The 19,112-nt window shown below is 38.7% G+C and overlaps 1 protein-coding gene across 9 annotated transcripts in view; it reads left to right on the forward strand.

The window, feature by feature from the left end:
* The window catches only part of LOC139724336 (cGMP-specific 3',5'-cyclic phosphodiesterase-like), a 178,622-nt gene that overhangs the window by 149,599 nt on the left and 9,911 nt on the right, over positions 1–19,112 (forward strand). For 5 of the 9 annotated variants that reach the window (XM_071635479.1, XM_071635480.1, XM_071635485.1 and 2 more), the window contains 4 exons: positions 2,839–2,939; positions 11,158–11,235; positions 11,552–11,690; positions 12,432–12,703. In XM_071635479.1, the coding sequence (XP_071491580.1) occupies positions 2,839–2,939; positions 11,158–11,235; positions 11,552–11,690; positions 12,432–12,668 (555 nt within the window). In that variant the 3' untranslated portion in view covers positions 12,669–12,703. Of the gene's footprint in view, positions 1–2,838; positions 2,940–11,157; positions 11,236–11,551; positions 11,691–12,431; positions 12,704–16,448; positions 16,549–18,083; positions 18,214–19,112 lie in introns of those variants that run through there. The other 4 variants (XM_071635482.1, XM_071635483.1, XM_071635481.1 and 1 more) reach the window with 2 other exon arrangements.

Raw genomic sequence — 19,112 nt, forward strand, 5'->3', positions numbered from 1 at the left:
TCATCCCCCCACTTGGTGTTTGTGACACATTGACTGATTTCATGGAAGGAGGGTGTCGTAAGTGTGTGTTTTCTGCAGAATTGGTGCTGTCTTGGGAGCCCTTCAGTTGCAACCTAACTCAACAGTCGGGAGCTCAATTGACACCATTCTGTGGGTCACCGATTCCTCTTCAGTCTGTTGTTTGTGCTCAAGTCCTCGTTCCTTCCCCATGCTGACCTTTGATAGCTGTGCCCCATCTTCTTGATGGCACTCGGTCATTTCACCTGTTCTTTGTAATATGGGCTTCAAGATTTCGTGCTGCGTTTACCCATTTTTTTTTTTCTTATGAGAGAGAGATCGAGATCTTACAAAATCCTTCTTGTTTTTGTTAGAAACCATGTTGAGAGAAACAAAATCTGTTCCTTGAAGCAAAACTTGAGTGCGCTGATATAATGGTAAATGGTCTCAAAATTAACTCTTCATGACAGCACTGATGAATAATTATACTGTAAGAGTACTTCCTTCCAGCTTCCCAATTCGCAGTTGTGAAAACCAAATAAAAGAAAGTGTTGGATGCATGTTTCCTGTGTAAATGCTATTTGCTCTTGCTCATGCCTGAGTATCTAAGCATGATGTGAACTGAATTAATCTCTCATCTAAAACTGGATCTGTTCCATGAGGGTCTTCCTTCATTTCATTTTGTATCTTCTTTATATCGTGTCTGATGGAGTCAACCATGCTTTAAGTGCTTTCTCCCCACTCTGATCTCTCCTAGGAGGATAATATGTGTGTGTGTGTGTGTGTGTTTGTGTGTGTGTGCACATACATGCATCTCATTACACAGGCTGCTTTGTAGGGTGCAAGGTATCATATTGCACAATCAATGGTTTTATTCCATCCACTGTGTGTGGGGGGGGGGGGGGGGGGGGGGGGGGGGGCTACACAGGATATCAACATGTGGGATACACGAGATAGAATGAGCAAAAGAATGGTATACCCAAGAGATCAATGTGTGTAAGATTGTACATGTGGGTATGTATGAATGAATGTGTGTGTGTGTGTGTGTGGGTAGGTAGGCTTGTGTTATAGTAGGAGAACCCCCCAAAAAGAAAATCAATAACACAGAATACTGTAAAACGAGGAATGTTCGCGTGCCATTTTAGTTTCGCGAAGTTTGTGAGGGCCAAGATTCGCAAAATTAAAATGCCCGTAAAAGTTCTTGTGTATACTATACGCACTGAATGTGAGAGGCAACTTGCAAAAATTTAATGCCGCAGAGAAGGCCGTCGGCTCCAATTCGCAAAAATTTCATTCTGCCGAAAATATCATGTTTTACAGTATATCTTCCTAACAAATTCTTCCAAAGAGTTGATCATCAATTTGCATTTATAGTAGTACAATGAGCAATAAGTGGAGAGAAATATATTGAGTTATCATTTTTGTTTTATATTTATGACATTTTTCCAAGTACTTTGAAAATCTTTTTGATTTACTATATTCCTATGTTGTTTGTTTAGCTGTTTGTCCGTCTGTATTATCTTAAATATGCAGTGATTTGGCAGATATGTGTCAGATGCAATGCCAGCTTGAAGTGTAACAAATTAATGAAGTAATCAGTGTGGAAGGACTGTGATGAAGGCTGGATGTCAATGGCAAGGTCTCATTTGGTATTTCACTAATTATTAACAACTTCCAAAGTATGGGGCTCTATTGTACCAAATGCAACACCTCCATGAATGGAAAAGTCCTAATTAGATGTGGTAAAAACTGATGAGGCAGAGAGGCCAAGGTCAAAGTCTGAAATCGTGCATACTTGGAAACCACATAGCGTGGAGATGAATAGATATTACTGAAAGTAACGAGGAGTGGTGATCTCAACACCTATGCTATGATATTAGGATGTAGCTAATCAAGGAATTAAAAGTGCTGTAATTATTTTGAAACATTGATGTTTTGATTGAGATAGTTGACCTAACAATCTTGACAATGTGTGATAGGACGGACGGACGGACAACTTTAAATTACAATGTTGAAGGGAAAAAACCCAAAATGGAAAATGTAGGGATGCTGCTGTAGCATATTTTGGTTGATATAATGTGTGTAGGCATATTAGAGCTAATAGTGATTTGTATACATACATGTAAGTCATGGTAAATCAAGCAAACACACACTCATTAGCTTTATGCTGGAATGTATGACTGTCCAGTTGAGAATGTATTACATTGGAGCCCTATAAGCCTAAATGAAGTAATATGTGTACTGAAATGAATCCCACAAGACCCACAGATGTTTCTTTCACACATTCTCATTAAACATGGTTGTCACATTATGGAAGATACCCTGTAGCAGCCTATTTGTGTTCCAAACCCTTCTCTTTCATTTGATATGCTGACTCTGTTAACATCTTCAGCAGATTTGTCTGCATGCTAGGTTTCTGGTACCAAATGCAAAAAAAAAAAAAGGAGCATCTTTTTTGATTAATGAGTGTCTTGAAATCAAATGAGCAAGAATGGTCATATCAAGATTTATGTAGCTATTTGCCCCAGAAATAATTTAGCCTTATATTTGAATGAACAGGACTTGACAAGTTACATTCATACTTGTTCTAATTTTTCATTCTCATTTGGGTCTGTTTGTGTGTCTTGGTGAAATTGATGTATGCGTCCCTCCTCTTCTCTGCCATGATAAAATCTGCCCAGGGCAATGTCGTCTCTTCGAGAAGCTGTCATTTGAAATCGCTTGGCCTTACATTGTAATGTATGGGCTTGAATGCAATGTATTTGTATGTTTTTGTTTCTAGTTTTCTTATTTTGTATTGATGTCAGTATGTCCTTCTCTCCATTGATAAAATCTGTCCAGGGCAACAACATCTTTGAGTTTCTGTCGCCGGAGGACTATCGCGAGGCCATCAGGATCCTTGAGAGCGCCATCCTGTCAACAGATTTAGCCATCTACTTCAAGTGAGTTGGCTTTCCAATACTACTTCCATCCTTCTTATGGTTTGGGAAGGGGATGGGGGGGGGGGGGGGCAGTTATGGCATGCTGCTTGGGTGTTGAAAGAACAGAAAAACTTTGCTGTAGGAGGGCAACCTTTGAAAACAAATATGTGAGGCAGGAGGATTTTGACAGTGCTGATACGGTAGATACTGTATGTTTTCTGCAAGTAATTTGTACAACTGTAGTATGTGTTTCAAATTTTTGTCGCATCCTCATGCAGTTAGGTGGGAAACTCATGAAAATTTGGATAATTGGAGTTGTTTACTCCCATATTTCATCTGAAAAGATGATCCATAACTTCTTCTGTCTCAATGCTTTGGAAAAGATTAAAACATTGGAAGGAGAAACAATCATTTCAAACCTTGCCATATTCCACAGGAGGGAAAAGACCTAACCACATGTCAAAATCCATAGAGGTATTTACTTCTCATACCAAAATCAGATAATAATTCATACCAATAGGTAGATGGTAACGCCAATACTACATGTCCTTTTAGATTTTTTTCCTTAAATTCATTCTTTGTTTGCTTATTGCATAAAGAATGTGAAAATGGTTTGTGATCAAAGAGTCCTAGAACAATAGAAGAATAATCAAAACATAGTTTTTACTTTTACTTGCATTTGAGACTGCTATGTATGAAGGTTATATCAGTTGGGTTGTATGTTCATTATCATATGCTGTATGATTACTGGTACTGAGATAATTATGTGCTGCAGTTTGAGGCTCTTTCAGGCTTTGTTTGTTTGTTTGTTTGTTTGTTTGTTTGTTTGTTTGTTTGTTTGTTTTTTAGTTTGTTTTTGTCGTCATGACTGTTGATAGTGATAAAGCTCAAGTTTCATGGCACATGTTTTGCCAGAAGTCTGTTACTGTAGTGTGTAACATATGTCCACACATTGGCATACTTTGCTCATCTCCTTTTGAGGATGTCAAATGAGAGACCTATGCTCACGGTTTGATTGATATTGAGCACTGCTGTAGGACATGTGTACTTTTAGCATCTCTAAGGTGGTTCTGGGAAAGCGCTTCACAACTTCCAACATATCCTTTTCCCATTCATTCTCACAACTGTGAAGACACTCAACATCTCAGAAGGCAAATCTAATTATCTCTTCTCGTCAGACACCTGACCAGAAGATGATGGATGCTTCATTCATCCAACATGAGCCAAATCCTCTCGATTTCAAGGGCCCATCATCTCATTCAGCAATCACCACATCAAAAACAAAACAAAAAAACATAATCTTACCGTGGGCCAACTCATGTCTCTTGTTTCCTCATTTCGTTCGAGTGAAGATCGTCTGAACAGCAAAGCATTTGAAGACATTTGATATTTTCTCAGGAGTGTTTTACTGAGGAAAACATACGTTCAAGCATATCTTTCTCTCTAATTGCTTTGGAGTATGCACAGCCCCACATTATTTTGTATCCCTTCTAGTGGCAATAATTTTGGAATGACCATGCATTTTCCAAGTGGGAGTTATTACAACTCTTAGTCGTTCATCGAGAAAATGAGAGTGAGAGCAAAAAAAACCCAACCAACCTAACAAACATTTTCCTTCAGCTTTGCCCTATTCCTTTGTGAAGTGTTTTTGGAAGTGGGCAGGGTAAAGTATTCTTTCTTCACGGTGAATGCAAGAGAAAGTTTTTAAGCCATGTGTTATGAGTGATAGTGTGTGTGTGTGTGTGTGTGTGTGTGTGTGTGTGTGTGTGTGTGTGTGTGTGTGTGTGTGTCTGTCTGTCTGTCTGTCTGTATTGTAGTTTTTTTTGTGTTTGTGCATGCATGTCAGATCTGTGCTTTCAAGAGAAAAAAAAAACAGTCGTGGAAAATATACCATATTTAAAGATCCTTTGTTCGCGTCTCAGCGTGCTTGCTCTGCATCTTTTGTGTTTACTGCTTCACTCTTGCTGTGCCACAAGGTGTAAATGATTCAAAGCAGGAGTAGTTAGCATCTGATGCAGTAAGAAGGCTGTTTTATGGCTGAATGGAGGAAGCTGAAGGGCACATCCACTTGGACTTTATGGAGTCTGAGCAAGATGCCATTACCCCCCCCCCCCCCCCCCCCCCCACTGATCCAGTCAGCATGTGTGTAATGACAAACTCCAGCAGATGCTGAGATGATCTTGTCGCACGCAGCTCTAGTTAGTTATTCATTAATTTTACAATGTGCCTTTGTGGGGATTTTTCGGCGGAAGAGAGGTGTGCGGGGAGATGCGGTTGCCATGGAGCTGAATGGCAACTTCGCCAGGATCAGTTGCGGCTGACACCGAGATTTGTTTCTAATGTGGGAAATGTCTACATCAGATGAGATGGTGTTATAAGCAACATATCATGTCCTTGCCGGAGGAAGATCTGGCAGTAGAGTGGAGTGGAGTATGGGGAAGGTGACTTTCAAGGAGAAATGAGGATTAAACTGTGAAGCCTACAGATTGAATTTGCCTATAGAAGTGAGGAAAAGAATAGAAATGTGCGAAATGAGCTAAAGAAAATGATAGGCAAATAAGAAAATAATATACTTTCTATACAGTATGTAATTCCTTTTTTTACATCAGTGTTTTAGAGGTTCTCTTAAATATCAGGACAGCTGGTTGATAGACAAACGAGACTAAACAAGAGAGAGAGAGAGAGAGAGAAGGTATTGACTGTAAGTCCTGGTGGCTTTGCTGTTGTATAATTTCTGTTCCAGTCAGGTCTATGACTAATAGCAGGGCACTATAAACCCACTTGCCCAATTGCCTTGGGCAACCAGATATCGGTCAGGCAAGTATTCAAAGGACACACAGGCAACCATCATTTTTCCGCAATGCAAATGTGGTAACTAAATCAACAAAACTACACCAGTTCCTGGATAGATGGTTGCCAAATAGACAATTTGCAAGGAGAAGCAAACACAAGTCACAGCACGCTGCAGCAATCGTTTTGGCTGTGTGTGTCATCGCAAAAAACCTGGCGCTCTGCACCGTGTCTGCTTGTGACACTCAGATGTATGTCTTCTTGCCTGGTTCTGTTGATTATTTTGTTTACCCTTCTATCAAGATGCTCATATGTCACCTTCCACAGCTCGCCACAAGCTACAAGTATTACCATGTGGCTATCCCCTCCTAAGGCTGGAAATATTTGTGACAGCATCACAAATCAACCGCCTTCATATCATTTGAGTTTCTAGATTTCGAAGAGGGAAGACATATTATATGTTGGTAATTTAATAACAAATAATTTAAGTCTGTTCACTTCCTGCTGTACTTTTTACACGTATGCATTTTTTCCTCAAATTCATTTTCCATTAGTGTTTATTGTCACATGTTCCAAATCCTGTCGAAAGCACAAAACAGAGTGGATGTGGAATTTTCCATGTAATACGCAGACATACTGATGTTTGGCATATTGTGTTTATATGCGCTGATTTACAACTTTGTGGTTTAATATGCACTGTCATGTATTTCTCTTGCTGAAATATTCTGAGATATATGGCATCATTATCTATTGTGGATTCTAAATAATCTAAAATGTACCCCATCACTCTGGTCTCCTGGTACTAAAATCCTAAAGTCTGCCAAAATGGAAAAACGTACTTCCTCCGAAGGGCACCATATACTTCACACTGAGAGGAGTGTCGTGTGTGCATGTACTGGTACATCGATGTTCAGCCAACGAGAAGATAATGTACTAGGGCAAGCAAAAAAAGAATATTTTGTGCCATGAAATGATATAAAGCTTTTCAAAAGGTTAAATAATTTTTGAACACATATATGAATCCCTTGATTGGCATTTTTCTTGTAACCCAAATTGCAAAGAAAGAAAAAAAAAATGTGTATTTGGACATTTGTTATAATACCCAAAACTCTTTGCTGGAGGCTAGCTTCTACACAGTTCATTGCTGATAGTGTGGTACATCTTGTTTACATTCTGTCCAGATCTTGAAGTATGCCAGTGTGAGGCCCTGCCTGACATTATTGTGTCACCAGAATTTGGTTTGTTTTGTTTAGGCCTGTTTTCCTTTCCAAGTCCGACTTTGGGGTGCTATTTGCAGGACAGGCTGTTGGAAAATAATAGTTATTGTTGCACACTGGAGAGTATCCCTTTCTACAACAAACATTTACATATCGTTGCTGGGGCGACAAGACCTTGTATCTACAAAATGTCAAATGTTCAGGAGAGCCAAAAAACATGGCAGCCAAAGTACGGTATCCAATGGAATAGACATTCCTGTGACATGCCGTGGTGGCTTCATTTTTGGGGTAAGACATCTAGGATTTGGACAGGACATCACTTAAGTGATTATCTGACCATTAATCCAAAAAAGTCATTTTCACTAAAATTGCAGATACAAGGTCTTGTCACCCCAGCGATGATATTGAACTAATTGCATTATCCAACTACCGTAGTCGCTTAGAAGTGATTAGAGTTTTCAGAACAAAAAAATATGTCATAGGGCTATCCATCCCCCGAGTGTGAGTAAATAGATACAAATACAAAATATATTATTTGATTTCAACATTATTGTGTCAAAAGATGATGACTACATTTGTCCATTGAATGTTTGAATCTCCTTTTGTTCAGCCTCTACAGTGCACTCCCGTTATAACGAAATGCTCGGGACCGGCAGTTTTCTTTCGTTATAAACGAACAAGTACATATAAAAAAACAAGGAAACCACGCATATATCATATTCTGTTTGTTGAATACTCATCTTACACTGTGCAGATATGTTAAAAGGAATGATACACTGTACCTTTTAAATTTCATTTGGATATTACATTAAAGAGAGCATAAAATTGACGGAAACTGTGCGTGACACACGGAGCGAACACACCGTGATGTGAAGCGTTCGCCCATGCTTGTTCCGCTACGAATTTTCGAAAGCGATCTGCATTTCGTTATAACGGAGCACATTTCTTTTGCTTTTCTTTGTCCGTGGGGCTCGGAAAAGACTTCGTTATAACGAAAATAACGCTATAACCGTGTTCGTTATAAGCGAATTTTGTACCATAGACATTAATGGCGATAATTTTGGGACCAGAAGTTTTACTTCGTTATAACGAAATTTCGTTATAACTGTGTTCGTTGTAACGGGAGTGCACTGTATCCCGCTTCTTCCATGGACTAATCAAGATGTGTGACAAGTTTAATGATAGCAAGAACCTCCATGCCTCTTAATGTGGCACTGTATCTAATCACTGCCATATGTACCAAGTAGGTGTAATCAAACTATTTTAAATTCTATGGTGACAGCCATACTGAATATTTTGGCCAAGGGTCAGGGTCATTGTCAGATGGGGGCAATGATGATAGGGCACAATTACTCTTGGAGTTGTCTTACTCCCCGTAATCTTCTTCAACCAAAGCTTAGCAGCCTTTTCAATCCAAACCAGGCATCTCTACACCCTTTCAGTAAAAGGTTGTGGAGGTTATATGATGTTGTTGCATGGTTTAGTTTCTCTCGGTGAATTTACATACATGTATGCCTGTCGCAAGTCTACACAGCTTCAAAACCGTCAATGTTATATGTCATGTTACCGGTCTGTTTCTTCTCTGCCTGAGAGCACCTTGCTATGCCACTATAAGGGATATCTGCTAACAGAGTTCTTGTTAACTGTGAGTGTTGTGCACCTTCTTTTCAAGTTTTCCGGCGTGTAGGATAACCCCTGCCTACAAAATGCTGCCATTTCAAAAGCCCTCTCAGATCTGTTCTTCTTCTGTTTATGTCTGCCTCCTTCAGTAAGCTGAAGATTCTTGCAGACTGTGTTATTTACAGTATAATACAGTTTTATTTACAGATATTTTTACAAGCACATAACAAATATGAAGAACAAAGACTAGCCACTGTTTGAGAAGAGAAAGGGCTGACCTAATCAATTAGTGGATAGGGACTTTTTGCATTAAGGTAAAAGGAGAAAGTCAGAGTTTTTTTTCTTTTTTTTTTTTTCAAGTTTGTAGCTGCAGCTTGTCTGCCTTCGATATTCATGCTCACCCGATGGATCAACTTCCTTTGACTCTGAAGGGAGTCACACCGGCCGTCCCTGATTTATCTGTGGCTGGCTAGTTGGCGTGTCTAGTGGTGCGTACAATTGAGTGAGATGGGTGGATGATGCTGACATCACTGCGTCCCGTGCGGGGGACATGCAAGTGAGAGCAGCAGAGGGTTTTTGTAACTTGAGCCAGTGTCTGCATAAAACCACATGCCTGTGACTTTACAGGAAGAAGTGGAGGAGTTATCGCTACTTGCAGTCCTCTGCAGCAATCCCTGCATTCCCACAGAGTCCTAAGGGATTTAGGGGTATTATGGTGCCTTTCAGTGTGTCAAGGAGAGAGTGAAATGAAAAAAGAAGAGAAAAATCCTTTCTTAGTGCAGTGCAAAAGAATTCCTTTGTTCATTGCCCAAGGGACAAGAAATAGGAAGTACTGAATTCTGATGAAATTGCTGTGCATTTCTGATGAGTCTGAACCGTCTTACTTTTACAATTATACCTCCTTGAAGGAACAATCACCCCTCCCATGTACCGGTAATGCTTTGCAGCAAGATATAGTGCACAGAACCCTCTCAGTCTACTGTCACACTTGAACAAATTTTACCTCCGAAAGTGTTATCACCGCAGGTCCATCATTCATCTGTTTGCCCCAGCTCTCATTTCTTTTACTGTCACTTTTACTTGATTAATAGTTTACATCATTTTGAAGTTTTGTGCTCTTTTTTTTTTTTGGATAGGAAAGTACCAGAATTGTTTAAAAGCAAAAGTGTGAGATTTAGTTTGAACAATTTCATTTTACAATTTATGGGATGAAAGACGCTGTGACAAGAGCATGATTTGCATAATGTATGTGTTGATAGCATGAATTATACACATTTACACACACAGTATAGTGACATAGACACACACATACAAACAACATATGCACTTATACATAAAAAAGATTTTAAAAAATGAAAGAGCCCTTCACCCTTACAGATCAGAATCTCTGCACATATCCTTTCAGTGAGTCTACCTTTTGTACAATACATACATTTAAAAAGAGACAAATGTTTGTTAATATATCATTCCAATGCTCTGCAAGTACTTGTATGTAGAAAATTAGTATCTCTCTGCAATAGAAATATCTGTTGTTGCGGTATGTTTTTTTTTGTCCTTGTATCTCAATTAATTTCTGAGTATATGCACAACCTTCTCAGATTTGTTTTTCACTGAAATGTGCAGTATTTTCACATGTGATGACACTAGGGAGTGAATGAATGTTGCTGAAGAATACTGTAAAACATGATATATTCGCGGAACGAAATTTTCGCGAATTGGAGCCAACGGCCTTTTTCGTGGCATGAAATTTTCGCGAAATGCCACTGGCGTTCAATGCATATAGTGTAGACAAGAAATTTCACGTGCATTTTAATTTCGCGAATCTTGGCGCTCGCAAAATTCGTGAAATTAAAATGCACGTGAATATTCCTCGTTTTTCAGTAGTTACAATTTGTTGAAAGAATGTTCAAATCATTCATGCCCATAATGGAGGCAATTCATGTGAGTTGCAGATAATGTTTGCAGTGTCCTGTCTGAAATGCTGTATTTTCTATCTCCTACTTTGGTATTAAAAGCCAGCTGATGTATTATCTATAGCTACTGTACACATACACATTTGTGGTGAAACCCACATGAATACAGGCTGTTCTTGTATTTGGTGGCATTCTTTGAGAAACAGTAGCAAGCAAAATGAATAAAGTCATGTTTAAGTTACATTCCAATCTAAAGTTACTAATGAGGACTAATTCTATGCTAAACCTCACAGAATACAGCAATGGTCCTTATAAATTGTCACTCCTATCAAAGACTTTATAATGTAGCTTCGTTAAAATCTGATTAGAATTTTTGGAGCCTATTGAATGAAGTAGCCTTAAATGATGTATGAGATGCCTCTTCTTGTTGGACACAGACTAATGCATCTGCTGAATGCCCTGTAAATAATTTAAATACATTAACATGTTTACCTTTTTCATTAAATTTGTGCCATTCTTATTTGAATCTGAACAGAATTCAATATATTCATTGATGCTATTCAAAGATATTGAGAATGACTGAAAGTGTTGATGGATCAATTGGGAGGCAAGCATTGCTTCCTGTTCTATCTCTCTCTCTTTTTCTCGTGGATGCTTCTTTGTTTCAGGTTGAATTATTTCCTTCCCTTTTATTTGCAGGAAGAGGAGTGACTTCTTCAAGCTTGTGGAGAAAGGGGAGAACACATGGGAGGCTGAGGAGAAGAGAGATTTGTTGAGGTAACCTCGCAGAGGATGTATTGGCTTGTAGAAGCTTTTGTTTGGGTGTCTGTCCAGATGTTTTGGTGGGCAGTAACCACAGTGTGCATGTGTGAAGAGCCAGGAAAAATGAGAGAAAAAAAATTAAGCCCAGTTTGAAAATGTCAGCTCTCTGATTCTCCGTCATCACACAGCTAGTGCTAATGCTCATTCTGCACCCTATGGATTCACCTGCCTCATTTGATATCACATTCAGTGGAATTTTCATCTTGTCCATGAATGCAGAGAGTCATGTCTGTGCATTTCTCCCCACCCATCCTCCCTTCATCCCCTCCAGGGGTATGCTGATGACAGCCTGCGATGTGTCGGCGATTGCCAAGCCCTGGAGCATCCAGCAGAGAGTGGCTGAGCTGGTCTTCAGCGAGTTCTTTGAGCAGGGCGACATGGAGCGAGAGCAGCTCAAAGAGGAGCCGATGGTGAGGAGGGGATGGGGTGGCAGAGAAAGGGCATTGCTGGGGGGGGGGGGAGGGGGGAGGGAGAGGGAGAGAGGAGGTAGATGGGGGGAAATGAGGGAGCTGGAGAGTGTTGGTAGATGGGGGAGTGAGGGAGATGGAGAGAGGGGATATATGGGGGGGGGGGGAGAAGTGAATTGATCTCATTATTGGTCTATTGGTGCCAACGAGTGGCATTCTGAATTCAGCATATGGAAAATGATTTTAGATAAGTGGTTCAGTCTAGTCAGCAGGACATTTATCTGTACAAGAAGGGAGTCATGTATGGTAAACCTCAGATAGATCTCAGTGACAGAGTCTGTATTCCTTTTGAGTATTTCACTAAACATTTGAAACTTCTAGTACAGGCAAGTGGAAAACATACATCATTAATTAGACAATTCTAACCAAATGCAAGCATCATTTTGTGATATTTATGTAAAGCATATATTGGGGCATATAATCCACTTTGAAACTATTGTTTCCGAGAGTTAGGTGTGTACTGCATGAATAGCATGTGCTATTTGATAAACTATACATGTACGGCTAGAAGACTCGGAAGGAAATATGTTTGTCTTGAAAATGTCAGGGTATGATCCAGATACGTGGGATGATCTTTAAAAGGTGTTTTCTCAGTGAGGGACACGTCTGCGGTAGAGAGCCGCCAAGGAGCATAGACGAGGCAAATGGCATAAAATGTACCCCATCTGATTGACCTGTCCCCAGGCAATGATGGACCGCAAGAAGAAAGACGAGCTCCCCAAGATGCAGGTGGGCTTTATCGATGGCATCTGTATGCCGGTCTACAAGGTGAGAGCTTCGTTCCTTTTCCTCTCCCAAATCTCATTCCCCCTTTTTTTTCTTCTTCTTTTGAATACCCACAACCCATCTCGCCTTTCCATGGGCTTGTCAAAAGTTGACAACCATTTTCCAGCAAATAAGAAAGTATACATTGCCAGGTGAATATAAGCATGATGATACTGCCATGCTCTGCAGCCTGATGAATGCAAATCAATTGCTGCAAAATTAAAACACAACAACTACACTGTAAATAACATTTATGACAGAGTGCTTTTATATTGAAGATATTTATACATTATGTTTTATTTGAAGCAGTGGCCAAGACGAGCTATGCCTTCAAAACAGATCAATGTTTCCATGACATGTAGCTGATGTTCTTTTATTGACCTGCTCTCTATGGCCCCAGTAATGAAGCAGGTTGGACCTAGGGTGGTTGTCCACCCATACCTTCTTGTTAACGATCGATCTGTTGTTTCGTCTTTCTTCATTACACATTGATTACTCCAGCCAACCTTTTCCAGTATCAATCTTATTAACTCTCACATGTCTCTAGATGTGATCCGTCTCTATCGCCATTCTTGAAGCGTATCATGTGATACATGTATTGTTTCAACTGCATTTCATATGTAACAAGTTCATGATTTCCCGCATTCTGAACTTTTTTAACATGCCCAACTTGATTTTGATAATTGAAGCAGGTTTGTGTCCACATACATTTTTAATTACGAACTGATTCCTAAGGTAATGCTTTATGGACAAGTCTCCTCAGCTTGAGTATAAGTTTGCTGACAATGCTCAAAACTACAAAGAAACTGATGTAAAGAATTGAAAGAAACTTAGATAGTAGAACTCCTTGTTATTATAGATATTGCTATATGTACAAATTCCCATTTACAGGCATGGGTTTTGGCTTGGAATAACTTAACAACCAAACCGTGGACATCGTCAAATATTTGGAGAGCGTTACTGCATGGTTACATGTATTTCCATTGATATGACTCGATGTCATACTGGCAGCCAACAGACCACAAAACCTGTCAAAAGTGTAATACATTTATGAGTGATTACATCTGTCAACGGGATACATATATCTAGCCATTAAGCTGTATATTAAAGAATGGCAGTGCTTTTATCGATTAAACCCTATATCTTGGAGTCTAGGCAAAATTGTGGAGTAATGGAAATGTCAGCAACGTCTAATATTGTGCATTTATCTTTTCTTTTCTTTGAATGCTGAGAAAACTTGTCCGTAAGAGACGTGCCTGTACTGTTTAAGTAATTAATTATTATGTAAGAAAAGCGCTTAATGAACCATGGTCAGTTTGTCAGTGAAGTACGTCTGATACAAATTCCAAACTTGGTGGCCGCATTTGAGCCAAGATATGTGTTTTATGTCAACCAGAAGGGGAGCAAACAGACATGTTTTTTAAAAAAAACCTTTATATCCCATCAGAGCCAATACGTCAATATGATTTTTTGAAGACTTTATTTGAGAAAATGTACATCATGAAAAGTGTTCAATATGCATGAAAGCATGAAAATTGTGAGGGGGGTCTGGATGGGGTGCAATGTTTAGTTGCTGGCACCTGCACGTTCAAAAAAAAAAGAAAACAAAACAAAAGTGACAAATTATTTTGAGACCATTGTATAAGGCTGCACCATGTGTCATATTTGGCATCGTTGCTCCACTGCATTGTGCATGCATTCATCTTGTGAGTTGTCCCATCCACATGTATATTATTGAGAAGATTGTGATAAGTACTTGGCAATTTATGTTACATAGTGATAATCTCACCGATTTCTTGTGAACATGAGAGTGGTCAAAGCTATATAGAGACAGAATAAATTGTATCATGAAACAAGTAATATTTGTTAAATTGTCAGATGTTTATCAACCTCACAATGCCAATCTCACACTTTGCTCTCAAGAAAATACTTAATATGAATGTTAAGTTAATTTACCATAAGTCATTGATATGTTTCATAACCTTATATTTGTGTTGCAGCAGTTCAGTAGAGAATATAATGTGTTGACGTTACCTTGCTAAATGCTAGTGTACCGTAGAATTTAAAATGAAATATGTAACGTGTGGAGAGACCCAAAATATATCAAACTTCATAAAAAGTGAAAAACCATGAATTTGAAAATGTGAGTGTGAAGAAATCTCTCCTCTCATGTCAATGCTTGTGTCAATTGATTTTATAGTAAAAATTTGATTTTTAGAATAACAATAGAATGGCTTAGCCCCTGCTGTAATCACAGTATTAAATGTATACAGGTAGTTTGAAAGTAGCTGGCTTGTTACTCTGTGCAATGCAGCAATGTTTTCTCACAATAGTATTTATTTACATTACTGCAAAACCAGAAATGTTCATGTGCATTTTAATTTTGTGAATTTCGTGAGAACCAAGATTCGTGAAATTAAGATGCACATGAAAGTTCTTGTTTGCACTATGTGCATTGAATGCCGGTGACAATTTGTGAAAATTTTATGCCTCGAAAAAGGCCGTCGGCTCCTATTAGCGAAAATTCCATGCCGCAATTATTTTGTGCTTTACAGTATATCTTTTTAAAATCAAATATTGTGGTATGCCATTCATGTTTCCCACCACCACACTCTTGTTGATTTGGACACCTTATCACTTCCATGAAAGTCCATTGTATATAGCATGATATAAATTACATATATGATGTGAGAGAAGATATGATTCTGAGACATGTATTGCTGCTTGTAGCTGGTACAATATTTAGCCATTATATATGCTTTTAAATACATTTTATATATTGTTTATTTATAACTTTTTGTGTTTAGGCAGAGGTGCTCAGTGAGGATTCTGTACTTAATTCTAACAAGTATTATTGTGTTGTTGTTAAATCCACCTCAATGTTTTTGTTTTCATTCTATCCCCTGCTTCCATCGATCATTCACGGCACCGGTCACCATATTTGTCACCTGTGATTTCTGCTACTACCTCCATTCCCCATCCTCTCTGCTCTTTGGTTTGATGTCCGTCAAATCCTTTCACCGGTCACTTCATGACTAACTTTCCATTTTACTCTCATTGTTAACGTCTTCTCGTGCTGTGGGGTCAAATCTGTTGCGTGGCCTAACTATTGTCAAATTTCATGAATGCATGTTTTGATGTGCTTGTGAATGTGATGTTGAGTGATTGTCCTGTATGTATTGATGTGCAATGTAACATCATTTTCAATGTGACGATCTGGCCATACAATCACCTACACTTAAACTCTAATAACACATACTAACTGTTCAAAAAATTCTGTACAAATTCATTGTAATTGTGATTTTAAATGCATGCACCTCAATGATATAAAAATGATATGTTGATACGATGACAATCAACATTTTGTACAAAATTTCACCTTCAATGTCAGCCCCTTCTCAATCCTTTGGTATATTGTTTTTAATATGTGTACCCTTTTACCTTTTATGTTATGTCTAACACTTTTCTCACATGTGTATTAACACCACAAAACTTACCAAATCTGCGATGAAATTGTGCTACTATTACTTTCAAATGGTGTATTACACTGAATACATACTTTTGTCAAAATGCTATACTTATTATACTAATGACTGATCACATACAAATACATTTTGGTAATATTCTGGAATCAATGCTTATTTTTCTCTGCATGTCGTGTTTGCTCCCCTTATTCTTGCTGTGATAATTAACTGCTGTGACCCTCTGCCTAAATATATGACTGTATTCTGAAATACCCCGAATGCATTTGCACTTTTGATTTTTCTGTTGCTCTGTCAATTGTTTTCACACCAAATGTGTATGCTTTCTCTTTCCGCTTCTTTCTGTCACACTTTTCCTGCCCCTTTCCTTTGCTTGCTCTGGCTTTGCTCTTTCCAATCCTATACCCTCACCTTTACCCTTCCCTTCAAAATTTTAAAAATAAAAAAATCCCAGATGTTTGCTGATCTGTGGCCAGAGCTCAAACCACTTGAAGCAGGAACGCAGCGCAACCGTGAAAACTGGAAAGCTTTGTCCGAGGGAAAAGATCCAGATGGTTAGCCAAAAATATATATAATAAAATGCAACTAAATCTTATCTTTTTTGTTAATTTTGTTCACAGCAAACATCATTGCTTATCATTTTTCTTGTTGTTCCACTATTTATGATGTGACTGTTCTGTCGTGTACTTTATCTGTTATTAAGTTGAGTTTGTTTTTCTACTTTTACTTTTCTTTTTTTAATGTAAAATCATTTCATCTTGAAATGTCATTGTTTCCATTGTGGTTGAAGTTTGTTTGCTCATTTGTTTTGTTTGTGTGTTTTTAGGTAAAGCAGTCATTACAACCATTTAACTGTCGTGGTCCTTAATTTGACTTTTCTCTATTCATCACATCCAGGCAAAAATGTGAAAACATGCTAAAAGCTGATATGTTTCATATGTCTCATCTCTTTCTTTTTATTTCTCTGATATGCCTCAGATGTTTGAGTGTAGATAAAACACTTCACAAAGCTCATACATACGTAGGGGCCAGTCCCAACAGCAAATATACCCAAGTCGGCACAGGACGACACATTTCATGTGATGCATAACGCGTCTGATGTCCTGTGAGGGTATCCGTGTTATGTCTTCAAGTGTCCTGTCCTGTCCTGTCTCTTGTGTGTTGTCCTCTGTTTGCATTCATTACTCCACTTCAAAACTGATCTTGTCTGCTGTACTAACGGAATGCTTTGCAGGCTCGTGCACTTTGGGAGCTTTCTGTAGTCTTCCTATCATTGAAACAAAGGCAAGAAGAACGAGCATGTGGATCGCTTTCTTGTTTTCTGTGATTTCCATGTGATTGTATCTCATCTGTCACAGTGGGTTTGGCTCTGATGTGGTTTAAGCATCTATACTTTGTGTGCTTAAACATATTGTCTTCTTGTTAATCTGAAAACACGCTATACAAAGAATGGTTCATTAAGATGCAGTGGAATGAGTTGACCATTGGCCCAAAGCATTTAAGAATGAAAGGATTTTGACAGTGACCGTGAATAGGGAACCCCATCAATTTCCAAGAAATACACCATTTCCATCTAGTATGAAGCTTGGTAGTGTGACTCTGTTCCTAAGTAGGAATGTTATATTCTCTGTGGTGAGGACAATTAAGTATCAAATATCATAAGAATCATTTTAGGCAGACCCTGGTATTATGCCAAGTCTTGGGAAAAGAAAGAGGTAGAGACAGAGAGTCAGGGGAAACAGAATACCTTTCTTGCACCCTGCAGGAAAACATTGTTCACTGACTTCTGCGTTTGACATACTCCTCTAAATGAATGACTTGGTACAGAAAATTTTCAATGGCATTTCATTGTGCATTGATGGCATGTTTCTTTCTCATGCATTCTTAAAGTAATTTTACCAAAAAAGTCTATTTGTATTGTGAAATGCAGTCTCAGTTATTAGAAAAAAAAGAAGAAGAAAAAAAAGGTGAACAAAAGGAAGGAAATTCAACATTTAAAAGATAAACCAAATCCTGACATGATATAAGTTGAATTTTGCCTGTCTTGTACCACTGCGGCTATGTGCTCATATGAAAACCGTCCTCCCAGAACTTTGCCGCATTTGAGCCGGCCCTCGGGCCGTTGCTGGACAGGGTCGAACATAACCGTCAGGAATGGAAGAGTCTGGCGGACCGCTACGAGCAGGCCAAATTGCATCGGCAGCAACAGGTTGATAAAGGTTAGAGGTGGAGTATGAAATGTGACACAGTCTTTGCAAATAAACGAACAAACATGAACACACCCACAACTGCCCACACACACAAACTAAGCTGGCCGTAGTGAAATGCTTCACATTCGACGAAATAACTGAAACCTGCACTCGCTTGCCACATTAATTACTTTCTTTAGATACATAAAGTGAGTACTGGTCTATGTCAGTTCAGTTCTTCCAAAAGATAGCTAGTATAGTTTGAAACTGAATGCAGCGAGTAACTTTGTAGATCCCAGTGCCCTGTTAAATTGTAGAGTACAAGCACAGCAAGGAGTAAATGACCCATGCCATAATTTCCATTTCCAGTAGCATCCAGCGGTGGCAGATCAACCCCAGTGTAGACAACAAAAACCCACTGTGCTATCTTGCACAAGTCATCACTGACCTCCATACCTGTGTGCCAAAAACACTAATATCCATTGCGGTGCACATATTTCATGTCGGGAGCAGCATCGGCAAATTTTTGTCGTGCTTCATTAGATCAGTGATTCCACTTCTGCTGTAGATATGAACATATCCATCCGTTCACTTTATTCCATAATATGTGCTGTGAATATCATTTATCACTTGAGATATTATGCATAATATATATACCCACACAATGCAGTATGTAGTAATGTCGTAGTATGCTATACTGATGTGTATAATCACCCATCACTAAATGTATGTGCTGAAACCGTAGGGCAGTGGTACATTTGATAAGTAGTTGTGTGGTCAGTGCTACAAAGAAAAAAACAACAAAAGTTATAAGATACTACTGGTAAGTTTATTATAGAAATTGGCATGAATCTGATGATAATGCACTTAAAAACCACACACACACACACACACACACACAAACACACACACACAACACACACACACAC

The sequence above is a fragment of the Diadema antillarum genome, unplaced genomic scaffold (assembly GCF_040938485.1).
Source record: "Diadema antillarum isolate AM-2024a unplaced genomic scaffold, OU_Dant_1.0 scf00000211, whole genome shotgun sequence".
NCBI lineage: Eukaryota > Metazoa > Echinodermata > Echinoidea > Diadematoida > Diadematidae > Diadema > Diadema antillarum.